Source organism: Asparagus officinalis, chromosome 7 (assembly GCF_001876935.1).
Source record: "Asparagus officinalis chromosome 7, Aspof.V1, whole genome shotgun sequence".
NCBI lineage: Eukaryota > Viridiplantae > Streptophyta > Magnoliopsida > Asparagales > Asparagaceae > Asparagus > Asparagus officinalis.
In genome coordinates, this window is record NC_033800.1 from 91416625 (window position 1) to 91429498 (window position 12874).

The 12874-nt window shown below is 41.7% G+C and overlaps 1 protein-coding gene across 1 annotated transcript; it reads right to left on the reverse strand.

The window, feature by feature from the left end:
- Positions 7783 to 12004, reverse strand: LOC109848582 (LRR receptor-like serine/threonine-protein kinase GSO2). Its single transcript, XM_020418154.1, has 4 exons — positions 11460 to 12004; positions 10464 to 10724; positions 9497 to 10372; positions 7783 to 8560 (listed from the first exon to the last, which is right to left on the reverse strand). Exons 1-4 carry the CDS (start codon positions 11857 to 11859, stop codon positions 8094 to 8096), a joined length of 2004 nt encoding a protein of 667 aa, XP_020273743.1. The 5' UTR covers positions 11860 to 12004; the 3' UTR covers positions 7783 to 8093.

The following is a 12874-nucleotide window of genomic DNA, read 5'->3' on the forward strand; positions in this document are numbered from 1 at the left end:
AATTCTTCGTCCGAACTCGGATTTGAGTGATTCCAAGTGCGTTGGAAGCTCGACGAAGAGTTCGATCCGTTCCGGTGGTTGAACTATCTGTAGAGTGATCGAGACATGAAGGGCATTATCCTTTTTGTGAACATCGCCGGGTTCCCGATTGGCCCGGGTCTTCGTTGTTCCGAAATCCTATCAGCTCACGAAGTTTGTCGATTTACTTCAATTGTTCATCGACGTCAATTGAACTCCTGTGGATCGGATAGTGACGTTCATCATCGCTCTTTAACACTGAACCGTTCGTGGAGACCTATAGGCAATTTTCGATGCCTACAGATACCCCCTCCAAAGCGTTCCTGACTCGTTTCTTTTATAGAAGAGGCTGGAATACTTTGGATGTGATTGGTCTAGCCTTCAGTCGGCATCAGGACCTGTAGTTAGCTTCAACTCTTGGCTCCTTCGATTTTCGGTCTATTCGATGCTTTGACGAATAGCCGAAGTTCTTCCGGCACTGCATCCCCTATCCGGCGAAGTTCAGTCTGATTAACTTCACGCCGTTTGATGGGAAGGGTTCACCCACTCAGCATTTGATTTACTTCAAATCGCACCTGGGTGTTATCTCTGGTAATGAGCCTCTGATGGTACGGTCCTTCGTTGGCACTCGTCGCGGAGCCGCTTTCGATTGGTATCGCCGCCTCAAGCCAAGAAGTGTGAATAGCTGGGATGACATGGAGACCAAATTCCTCGCTAAATTCTTCAACGACGACATCGAGATATCCATCGGAACGTTGCTCGATGAGAAACAAAAGGACGGGGAGCTAGTCGATACCTTCGTCAAGAGGTTCCGAAACAAGGCGATGAACTGTCGGGACCCGATCACTGAGGAGTTCATTCTCCAGACTTGTCATAACAACCTCTCTTTAGATGTGTTGGAAGCAATGGGAACAGCACCGTCTGACACTTGGAAAGACTTGAAGGGATCTGAAGGTCCGAGGGGAGCAAGCTGAGCGATTCCTCCGAAGGAAGAAAGCCGAGAGGGGTCAATCAACAACTAAGCCTCCGAATTCTAACTTCGCCTCCCGTGGTAAGGGCAAGACACCTGCAGCGGCTGTTGATGCTAATCAAATGTCGCAACGGCAATCCCGGAGACAGCAGAAGACTTCGGATCAGAGGCCTCAAAAAGAGTACTCCTTCAAAGACGAAGATGTTCCAGCCATCTTCGAATCACTCCTTAAAAATAACAAGATCAAGCTGCCACCGATCACGAATCAGGAGGAAGCTGACAATACTACGGATCCGAAGTACTACGCATACCACAGGAGGATCCTTCATCCCACCAAGGCCTGCTTTACTTTAAAGAATAGTATCCAGACCTTAGTTGAAGCCGGCGTCATAACACTAGAGTAAGCCAGTTGAGAACGGCACCACTCCAACAAGTATAAGAGTATAAACTGCTTCTCGACACTCCGATAAGTATAAGAGTATAAACTGCTTCTTAAGACTCCGAAGAGTATATGAGTATAAACTGCTTCTCAATCCTCTGACCGGTATAAGAGTTTAAACTGCTCCCTGATACTCCAATAGGTATATGAATCTAAACTATTTCCTTTCTTCCACGGGAAGTTCCTGGAGAGTGCCATGCGTGGTATTCTTAAGGATAACCCGATCATGCAACCGATAAGATGATAAACCCAGTTTCATAAGAAAAGCTGGGGGTGGATAATTCATGTAACGGGAAGTTCCTGAAAGAATGTTACATGTAATTTTCTTAGGGATAACCCGATCATTACAAATAAAGTGATAAGCACTAAACCCACCGTTTACCTGGTCAAACCTTAGGACCACAACCAAAATCTCCTCTCGATTCCTTCAATGAACGAGAGGCACACAAATCGAGCGATCAAACCTTCTTACAGTTAGGATCGTTTTAAACCTCCCACTTGGTCAAACCTTCCTACAGTTAGGACCACAACCAAAATCCCCTCTCGATTCCTCCAATGAACGAGAGGTCCACCTTTAAATCAAGTGATCAAACCTTCCTATAGTTAGGGTCACCTCAAACTCTCGCTTGGTCAAACCTTCCTACAGTTAGGACCAAAACCACGATTTACTCTCGATAAACGAGAAATTCATCTTTAGTTCGGTAATCAAACCTTCCGACAGTTAGGGTTATCCGAATCTTTTCGATTCTCGGAGTGGAGATCCCACTCTCAGTTTCACCTTTCCGGATTCTGGGGGTGGAGATCCCACCTCGAGTCTCCTTTCCAGGTGAAGATAGAATATAAAATTCTTCTTCAGTGTCGGGAGGTAGAATATAAAATTCTTCCTTTCCCACACCAACCCTTTTCCAAGAATTTAGGATTCATCATAGGAAGTTTATCCCGAATCCTAAGCAGGGATAAGTCTGCGCCTAACACGCGCTGCCGGTTTAGTCTTTCTCCGCAGAAAAAGATAACAGAGTTCGATTCTGGGGTATTTTATCCTGAAACCTAAGCAAGGATAAGTCCGCGCTTAACCCGCGCTGCCGGTTAGTTCTTAACCGTTGAAAAGAACATCCGTCCACATATTCAACATTGTGGCAGGTTGTTATTAATAACACCAAAATCCATGCCTTACACGCATGGGGAATTTCATCCTGAATCCTAAGAAAGGATATGCCGACGCCTAACACGCGTCGCCGGTTTAGTCTTTCCCCGTAGAAAAAGACACCAGAGTTCGATTCTGGGGTATCTCATCCCGAAGCCTAAGTAGGGATAAGTCAACGTCTAATACACGTTGCTGGGTAGCCTATTCCCATGACAACGGCGAAGTCTATGTATTCAAAGTCATAGCAACAAGTCTTAGAGGATTCAGTCTCTAAGCACAACGTTACATGCGGAACGGATTTAGACAATTCGCATGCTAGCCCGACTCAAACGGTAGTCGGTAAAGGCTAATCAAATCCGTTAAAGGCTTGGGGTTAGCCAAAAATCCTAAAGTCAACGCCTAACACGCGTCGCCGGGTAGTCTATTCCCGTGAGAAAGACGAAGTCTACGTATTCGAAGTCGTAGCATCAAGTCTAAGGGAGTTCATTCCTTTAGCACAACGTCACATGCGGAACGGACTTAAGACAATCCGCATGTAAGCCCGATTCAAACGGTAATCGGTAAAAGCATGACAAATCCGTTGAGGGCTGAGGATTTGCCAAAAATCCTAAGTCAACGTCTGATACACGTTGCTGTTTAGTCTTTTCACAGGAGAAAGACGAAGTCTACGTATTCAATATCGTAGCACTAAAAGAGTTAACTCTTTTAGCATAACGTCACATGCGGAACGGACTTAAAACAATCCGCATGCTAGCCCGACTCAAACGGTAGTCGGTAAAGGCGCATCAAACCCGTTGATGGCTGAGGATTTGCCAAAAATCCTATAAATATGCGAGTCATTGACGCATCAACTTTATGAGTTGGTCTCGTGACTCGAGCATCCAACGACCTTGGGATAAGATCCATGCTCCAATTCAGGGTCAACGCCGGTCAACGCGTAACCCTAGGTCAACGCCGATCAATGCGTTGCAATGAAAGAATCAATACTCCGAAAAGTATACGAGTATAAACTGCTTCTTAAGACTCCAATAAACATATGAGTATAAACTGTGTCAGACGCCGGACAATGCGTCGCAATGAAGCTTGGACGCCGGACAACGCGTCACAATGAAGCTCAAACGCCGGACAACGTGTTGTAAATGGAGATTCAACGCCGACGACCGATGGTCAGTTCTATGTTGAAATAACCAACTCGAGCTAAAAAGTCAGAAAATCGAAAATCGACTTCAAATTCAAAATTCCAACAGACGGTCAGACAATAAATGCAGCACCGGAACCTTTACAGACATTCGACAAAGCACCGAATAGCCTGGAGGACAGAAGGAATCAAGAATGGAAGCCACTCCAAATATCCAGTCGTAACCAATCGAAGGATGGGATAATCATATCCAAAGTATTCCAGACTCTTCTATAAAAGAACGAGGCTGAAATACTTTGGAGGGGGTATCTGTAGGCGTATAAAATTGCCTATAGGTCCCTTAGCACAGCTCGACGCCGATTTAACAAACGGACCACCAGGCGACGTATCCAAACAAGACCGCCAACGCTGAAGCCAAGCTATACGCAACGGAGCAGGTTAACGAGGCGACAAATCGCACCCAAGCATTGGAATGCATCCACTCGCACGCGGAATCAAACCAATGTTTAGGTGAATCACCGAGTCATCTAAACAAGAGCGGAGCTTATAGAACTCCTCATCGTCTTTCCAACGCACTTTGAATCGCTTAAATCCGAGTTCGGATGAAAAAGTTATGGCGAAAATGGACAAGTGTGCAAAACAAAATGTCTCAGCCTGAACCGAGACACCCAAATGTGTCTCGGAACTTGTAGAGCTGTTTTGACCATGATCCCATTCGAATCTGAAGAAACTCAAAACAGGAAAGTTGTAGATATTTTTGTCAAATTTCCAACCCATCTAGAATCAGGTCATTTGGAGGTCATATGAGGAAGTTATGCCTAAATTAGCGCCGAGACACCCAGAGATGTCTCGGACCTGGCCGAGACACCCAAAGGTGTCTCGGAAATTGTGGAGCTGTTTTGACCATGATCCCGTTAGAATCTGAAGAAACTCAAAACATGAAAGTTGTAGATCTATTTGTCAGCTTTCCAATGCATCTTGGATCAGGTCATTTGGAGATCATACGAGAAAGTTATGTTCAAAATACCCGAGACACTCACAAGTGTCTCGGCCTGGCCGAGCCACCTGGCCGAGCCAGCTCGGATCTGGGCCCAGATCCGCTTTCAATGCCTATAAATAGAGGGCTGTAGGCTCATTTTCAAAAGGTTGGAAAATTTGGAGAGGCGAAGCCCTGCTGGATTCAAGACTCAGAACTTAAAAAGATCCAAGCTTTGGGACTTCGAGGACTTGTTCATCCAGATCTGGTGCTCGGCGATCGTCAACGCCAAATAAGGCAGGAGTTCGAGAGGACCGGATCTCAGATCTACGCAGGCATACTCCGGATCAAAGCTTGGCCTTTGATCCCGAGATTTGGACGATTATTTTCTTGGTGAACTAATCCTCCCCGGCTATTATTTCCTTGGTGAAATAATACCCGTCGTACTGCGTAGATCCGACCGGATCTAGATCTCGCGGTGGTCCACGGATAAACCCCGGCGCAGGCAAAGAACCCACAAAGCGAGTGACCGCAAACAGGAGCTCGCGATTTGTTCGATAAAAGGAGAAAGTTGTAATCTTTTTCTTTATTTTTGATTTCGTTGTAACCGGATCTTATAAAAAGACCGGATCTTTGTAACTCAAAAAGTTGTTATTTAAAGATAGCAATGGAATCAATAATGAAGAAAGACACGATTTTTCCCGCGAACATTGTTGTTTTAAGAAAACTGGGTTCGATCACTTGGTACGAAACCCTTATAATCAGTCACTCTCTTTCTCGATTACAGATGAATAGAAGATTAATTTAGCTCCTCCTTGTTTAACGTAGGCTCTTGTTGGCGACATGATGCTTCCCTTGATGCTTGAGTCGAGATTGCTTCCCGTTGACGATCAGAAAAAAATTGTTGGACCTTCTGACGTTCGTAAAGCTACTAGAATCGATATTCGAATTCCAGATCTATACGTAGGAGCTCTAATCTGATGATTGCCAAAAGTCTAAAAGACCGAACCTTTTCCTCTGTAACCACCCATGTCTATTTATAGGGTTTAAGCACGTAACTGACGTGCTACAATCACGGGTAGAGGGGCATAACTGCCTCCACCAAATCAGCGCACATCGTAACGTTAATAGGCTTTAACTCCCCTTATAATGAGGGAGTTAGTGGTCGTTAACTCCCATTTAAATGAGTGAGTTAGTGGTCATTAACTCTCCTTAAATGGGTGAGTTAGTGGTCATTAACTCTTCTTAAATGAGTGAGTTATTGGTTATTAACCCTCTTTAAATGTAGCCTCTGAAAATTGTAAAAGACGAGGTTCGGCTATGTACGAGGTTCGTCAATAATGGCAACAGTGAACTTCATCTTCAATGACGAACTTTGTTTCTGGACGAACGTCATCTTCAATGACGAACTTTGTCTTCAATGACAAACTTCGTTTCTGGACAAACTTCGTTTCTGGACGAACTTCATCTTCAATGACGAACTTCGTTTCTGGACGAACTTCATCTTCAATGACAAACTTTGTTTCTGGGCAAACTTCGTCTTCAATGACGAAGTTCGTCTTTTGAGGGGTGAGGTGTCGTTTAACAAGGTTCGTCTGCGGATGGACTTTGTCTTCAATGACGTTCATCATCATGATGGGCTTCGTTGGCTGAAATAAGGTTCATTATGATGACGAGCCTTGTCATGGTTGTAGTGGTTCAACCTTGCTTTAATCTTTGGCATTTTTTAGTGTCTACAAGACCCCCTTCAAAGTTTTCAGACCCAAATTGGGTTGTATAGGGTCTGAAATATTTTGAACTTTCTCGACTATGATAAGCTTGGTTTGCATGACGAGCTTGACCTCTTGGCGGGCTTCGATGCTTCGGGGTGAATCTTGTGGTTGTAGGCGAAGTTTGCATGACGAACTGAGCTTGCATGACGACCTTAGCTTGCATGACTAGCTTGGCCTCTTGGCGAGCTTCGATGCTCTAGGGTGCACTTCGTGGTTGCAGGTGAAGTTTATCATTTCTGGGTGAACCTCAATACTGTAGGCGTATAAAACTGCCTATAGGTCCCTTAACACAGCTCGACAACGCCGATTCGACGAACCGACCATCGGGCGACATATGCAGACACGATTGTTAGTCCACAACGCCGAAGCCAAACGATACACGACGAAGCGGATTAACGAGGCTACGAAGGTAATGAACCGCACGCAAACAACGGAATAAATCCACTCGCGTGCGGAATCAAGCTAACGGGTTGAAGAGTGGTGTTTATAAGCCTTTTCCTTCTCTCTTATGCCTAGGAGAAAATAAGGGTTATGCTCTACACCACACACGCGCGTGCCGGCCGGGCCGGGTTCGGGCTCGGGTCGGGTCGGGTGGCACGCGCACACGACATGCGGACACGAATGCATCTCCGAATTGAGGGGCTCTTAACCTACTATATTTTGTTTTTTGCTAATTGAAATAACTAAAACATAATTAATATGATGCAGATTAAAAACGTGATTAATGTTTTTCTTTTACAACTAAAACGTGATAAATATTTTGTAACGGATAGAATAAATGGGCGAGTAATTAAAACGTATTAACTACGAATTTATGGACTTAAATGACGAAACGGCTGCGGGATTTGTGGGATAACGGTCATGACTCTCAAACTATATAAAGACTGGTATATGCGAGTTAAGCACAGTGTGAAAAAACAGATCTCTTCTCTTCCTCTTCTCTTTTCAAAAATATTCTTCTGCTACTACACTTCTGCTGGTTCCCTGAAAGTTGAGAAGAATTCGCAAAGCCTTCTTGAACCCCGTGCCAACAAGAAGGAGGTCGCCTGACCGAGGGTTGTTTTATCTCCGAGAACTTTTGTCACGTAGCCCTGTACGAGAGGGGATAATTAGATTCTTGGGACAATGTCTTGCACGCCTCGACCATCAGACCGTATTTCTAACCTTTTTATATTTTTTTGTTACAATTAATTTTTATTTCTATGATAAAATATTAATATGTTTTTATCTGATATTAATCGTCTATTCAAAACATAATTTCGTGTTAATTATTGTCTAAACAGCTAATATTCCAACACAACCAACATTCAGCATTGCGCAGACTCTGACAGCTACAGAAGGATTCCCCATTCAAACTTCACGGTAATACAGTAATTTTCACCCATTCATCCAAACACGGAAAGACAAGAGACATTCACATGTTGTCTAATAGTCCCAAAACATAATCTCTCTCCCTCCATCAGGCACATCCATGAGTCCATGGAATTTTGGATATTGTTGCTACATCAAGAGCTGCATCATCACAAGGTACAAATGCACTAAAAATGTTCAAAACTAACGGTTACAGGCTACAAGAGTTATCATAGTCCATTAGCGTACACTAAATGTTAGTTGCAACAGCGCATTGCAATCTGAGCTAATTGCTGCTCAATTCCTTGAGCACTACCTCCATCCTCGGCCTCTGGCTCGGAGCTTCACTAGTGCAAACCAACGCGATGCTCGCTAGTTTCGCTGCCTCCTGCTTAGAAAAGTTACCAGTGAGGTTCTCATCAATTAGATCATCGAGCTTGCCAGATTCTGCACCAAGTCTTAAATGAGTGACCCGTGTTTTGCCCGTGAGGATTTGGAAAACAATGACTCCAAAGGCATAGACATCGCTCTTTTCAGTGAAGCGGCCAGTGGTGGTGTATTCTGGGGCTAGGTATCCCATTGCTGCACTGCCTTTGAGAGTTGAGAAGACAACATCATCGGCTAAGAGTTTGTTCAGTCCGGAGCCAGAGAGTTTGGGAGCAAAGTGGTGGTCGATGAGGACTTTGTCTGATGAGAGATTTTGGTGGACAAGAGGAGGCTTGTGTGTTTTGTTGCTGTGTAGATACTCAATGCCTGGACAAGAGTTCGAAAATTTGAAATTAGAAGTCTTTGTTGAAGAAGGATCTTGGTGAAGATTAAAAACAAATCAATATATAGCAAAATTTAATTAACCAACTTTCTAGATTGATTAATTCTTCGATTACCACGCTTTGACCAAGATAATTTGTAAGAGCATAACCAAGTTGATTGAAATATTTAATGACCGTACATTAAGGATTATTTATTCCAATCCCAAACTAATACTCAAAAATCATGCCTAATTATCAAAATTCCGTACCTAAGTCTTTGTTTATTTGTGGTTCTTAGATTACCAAAATTACTGAGATGAAACTTTTATAATAAAAAACACCTTCAGATCAACTAGCTGCAATGTTCTACAATCCAAAACTAACACTCAAAAATAAATAATTCTTTGTTCCAAATTGATTGAAATATTCATGACCGTACATTAAAGATTCTTTATTCCAATCCAGAATAATACTCAAAAATCATGACCAATATTACCGAGATGAAAATTTTATAATAATAAACATCTGCAGATGAACTAGATGCATTGTTTTACAATCCAAATCTAACTCTCAAAAATAAATAATTTTTTATCCCAAATTGACTGAAATCTTTACTTAAGGATTCTTTATTCCAATCCAAAACTAACACTCATAAATCATGTCCCAATTTGTGGCTAATATATTACCAAAATTACTAAGAGGAAACGTTTATAATCAAAAACATGTTCAGATCAACTAGTTGCATTGTTTTACAGAAAGAACCATACATTGAGATGTGTTTGGGAAATGTAGTTGGACTGCTCTAACATGAATATAGCCTTTCTATGTTGCGTAAGTAGAAGCAATACATACCAAAAGTTGATCACATTGCACAGTATGAATGAAATAATCTTTTAATATGTATATAATAAAGAAAATCCAAAGGTTAGAACTTTGGTACCTTTTGCAATTCCTCTGATGAGGGAAACCCTAACAGGCCACTCGAGAACCCTTCCCTTCTCATTACACTTCACATCTAGATACTGTGATAAGCTCCCATTTTCAACAAAATCATAAACAAGAAAACACTCCCCCCTTCCCCTTGAACAACAAAACCCTTTCAATCCCACCAGATACTCGTGCCTTATCACGGTCAGCAACTTCAATCCCTTCAAAAAATCAGCCTCCTCAGTTTTGCAACTTGTCTTATTAATGCTCTTCACAGCGACAACACTCCCATCCCTCAATATCCCTCTATAAGTCGAGGCGAAATTGCTCTTTCCAAGCAAATTAACCTCCGAAAAGTACTGAGTTGCACACTCGACCTCTTCTAGATTGAACCTAAAGCTTTGAGAAACCTCATGAGAAAACCCAATTCCACTTCTTCCATCAGCCAAAGGATCCCATCCATTTGAGTACTCAAGGCTAATTAATGGCAAAGCACTCTTTCGAGTCAACTCCTTTGGCTGATCAGTGCTCAATCTTCCATCAGAAATCTCTAGTGAACTACCTATCTTTTGCTTTCTACGACGGTACCAAGCAAAAGTTAATAAACCAGAAATCATTCCAGCAACTAAAACTGCAGTGATTCCTACAGTAACAGTTACTGCATTAGATTTTGAATTGTTTGAACAGTGGGTTGTATTGCACTGAGTATTAAGATTAGCTGATTGAGGAATTTGTAGCGGTTTGAGCGCATTCGGGTCTCGACTGATTGGTTCAGGCCTGTTAGGGTTTATGAGATCAGCCGAAGTGCAAACACGAAGGGTTGAGAATCCAATTCCACACAGACCGGTGTTGTTCCCATACTGGAATCCTCCGTTTAGCCTCTGTAACTCTACATCCACAATAGATTCTGATCTCTTAGTTTATGTGGAGACACATGCGAAGAACGAATTTCATATTGATTTAAAGAATGAGTGAGTTACCTGAAGGCACATTGCCCGAAAGTGTGTTGTTTCGAATATCTAGTACTAGGAGCCGAGGGAGTTGAGCTATCTTCACTGGGATTGAACCAAAGAGCCTGTTGAAGCTCAAATCAAGCCTTGTTAGCTGACTCAAATCTCCTAAGCTTGCAGGAATAGCACCAGTCAGATGATTGGATTGCAAAGCTAGAACATTCAGGTTCTTCAGAAGGCCCAGCTGGGTCGGCATGCATTCTGTTAGCTGATTATAGCAAAGCTGCAGAACTGCAAAGAAAGCACGAGGGATGAAAATCAGATCATGAACACGAAAGATTGAAGCTATTTTTAGTAACAACATAAAAACTAAAGGGGAAAGAAATAAATGCAGAATAAACATCTGATCATAGAATTAACTCCTGAACATGCAAAGAACACCAATAGAGGTAGACAAACTGAAATTACAGTTATTTATGGAAAAGGAGAAAATCCCAATAATCTAAATGCAGCGGAAAGATACAAAACATAGCAAGAATCAAACTTTCTCAAGAAAATCACGCAAATTTTACAAATAGATGCCAAAATTTTGTGAAATATGAGAAACCCATGAATCTACAGGACCCAGATACCTACAGGGAGAACTTTCCCACATCATACAACCCATTTTAATTACCAAATGCAGACAAAATCAAAATCTAATTTCTATGCAAAATCCATGTAAAACGTGGCAAAATGTAAAACCCAAAAGCGAACGTAACAGAAGGGGGAAAATATCCAAACCCCAAAAAGGGAGAAATTTTTGAACAAATTCCAAACAAAGCAAGCAATGCCCAAAACTTTTCACTATAAACTACTCAAATTTAAACACGGGAAGGAAAATGTCATAAAATTACAAGACCCAAGAAAGTAACACAAACCAAACTCAAAAACATCCTACATCATAAACACATCAAAATCAAATTTTTATCAGCTCAAACTTCTCAAATCTGCACTAAAAGGTAAAATGCAGTCACAAAAACTAACCTTGAAGGAGGTTATTAACATTAAGATACAAATCAACCAACTCAGTGAGGTTAGCAATCTCCTTTGGTATCTCCCCTTTGAGAGCATTATAGTGAAGGTAAAGCCCAGACAAGTTCCTGAGGTGAGAAAGAGCTGGAGATAGAAAACCAGAGAGTCCTTTTCCCTGTAAAGAAATGTTAGCAACTTTACCAAACTCATTGCATCCAACTCCTTCAAAGCTCCCACTACACGGGTCTCCTTCACTGCTCCATGAGGAGAGAAGCTTGCCATCTGGGTCAAGAGCTGCCTTGAGCTCCATTAGAGTTCTCAGCTCTGGGTTAGCTAAAGAAGGGTTGGCGTTGAGGAGGAGAGAGAGGATGAAGAGTATGGTGGTAGTGAAGAGAGGAACAGAGGAACCCATTTGATTCAACAGATGGAAAGAAAGAGAGAGAGACAAGAGGAAAGAAAGAAGTGTAAAGTTTGGGGTTTGGAAAGGGCGAAAGGAGTCAATGGTAGTAGATGGAGTTTTGGAAAAAGTGAGGAAGAATGGAATTAAATGGAACAATTCGGAAAGTAAAGCGATGGGGTTTATATTTCTTATTTAGATTATTTATATTAGTCCCTTAATTCTCCAAAAACTCCATCGTAGTCCCTTCAAATCTCAATAATTGCTCCCAATAATTGCTCTCTAGTCCCTCTAATCCTAAAGGGTTTCCCAATTTGGTCTATCAATGACCAAAATACCTCTTAGTTATGGTTTCTTTCTTAGAACTAATCTTTTTAAGAAAAAAAGCTATTTGCACTTTAGTATTCTAAAGTTTATATCTTATTAACTTTAACGTTTAAAGTGTTTTGACACTTTGATAGCCTAAAGTATATACCATTTTGTTACCTTAAAGTTCTTTTTTCCAACATTATTATTACAACAAATTTATTCCTTTTTTACTTTGATCCCTAACATTTGGCTATTAACAATTCGATACCCCTATACTTTAGGGTATCAAGTTAACATGGGAAAAACAAAGTTCAAGGGGGTATCGTGATAAATGAACCCAAAGTTTTGGGGGTGTGGGGTTTGCAAGAATTACCTATTTGCGGGGGGTTTGCAAGAATTACCTATTTTGCTGGTTAAGTGGCAAAATTGTAAATGTTTTGTTGTCAAGTGCATTATTTGAACGGCACAATTCCTACTAAGAAATTAGTAAAATTTCAATTTTCGTTTGTGGGAGTTCCTGACTCTTGTTCCTGTCGCCTGTGACTTTATCTCCTTTTCAGGCTCCTTTTTTCTTTAACACGCACAGTTTCTAATAAAAATTTAATTAATAAATAAAATAAAGATGTGAACTACCCTGTTCTCGTTTGTACCCCGTTATGTCCAAAATATAACAATACCACCATTGAGGGGGCACTGAACTTGTCCTTCACTGAGCTGTCCA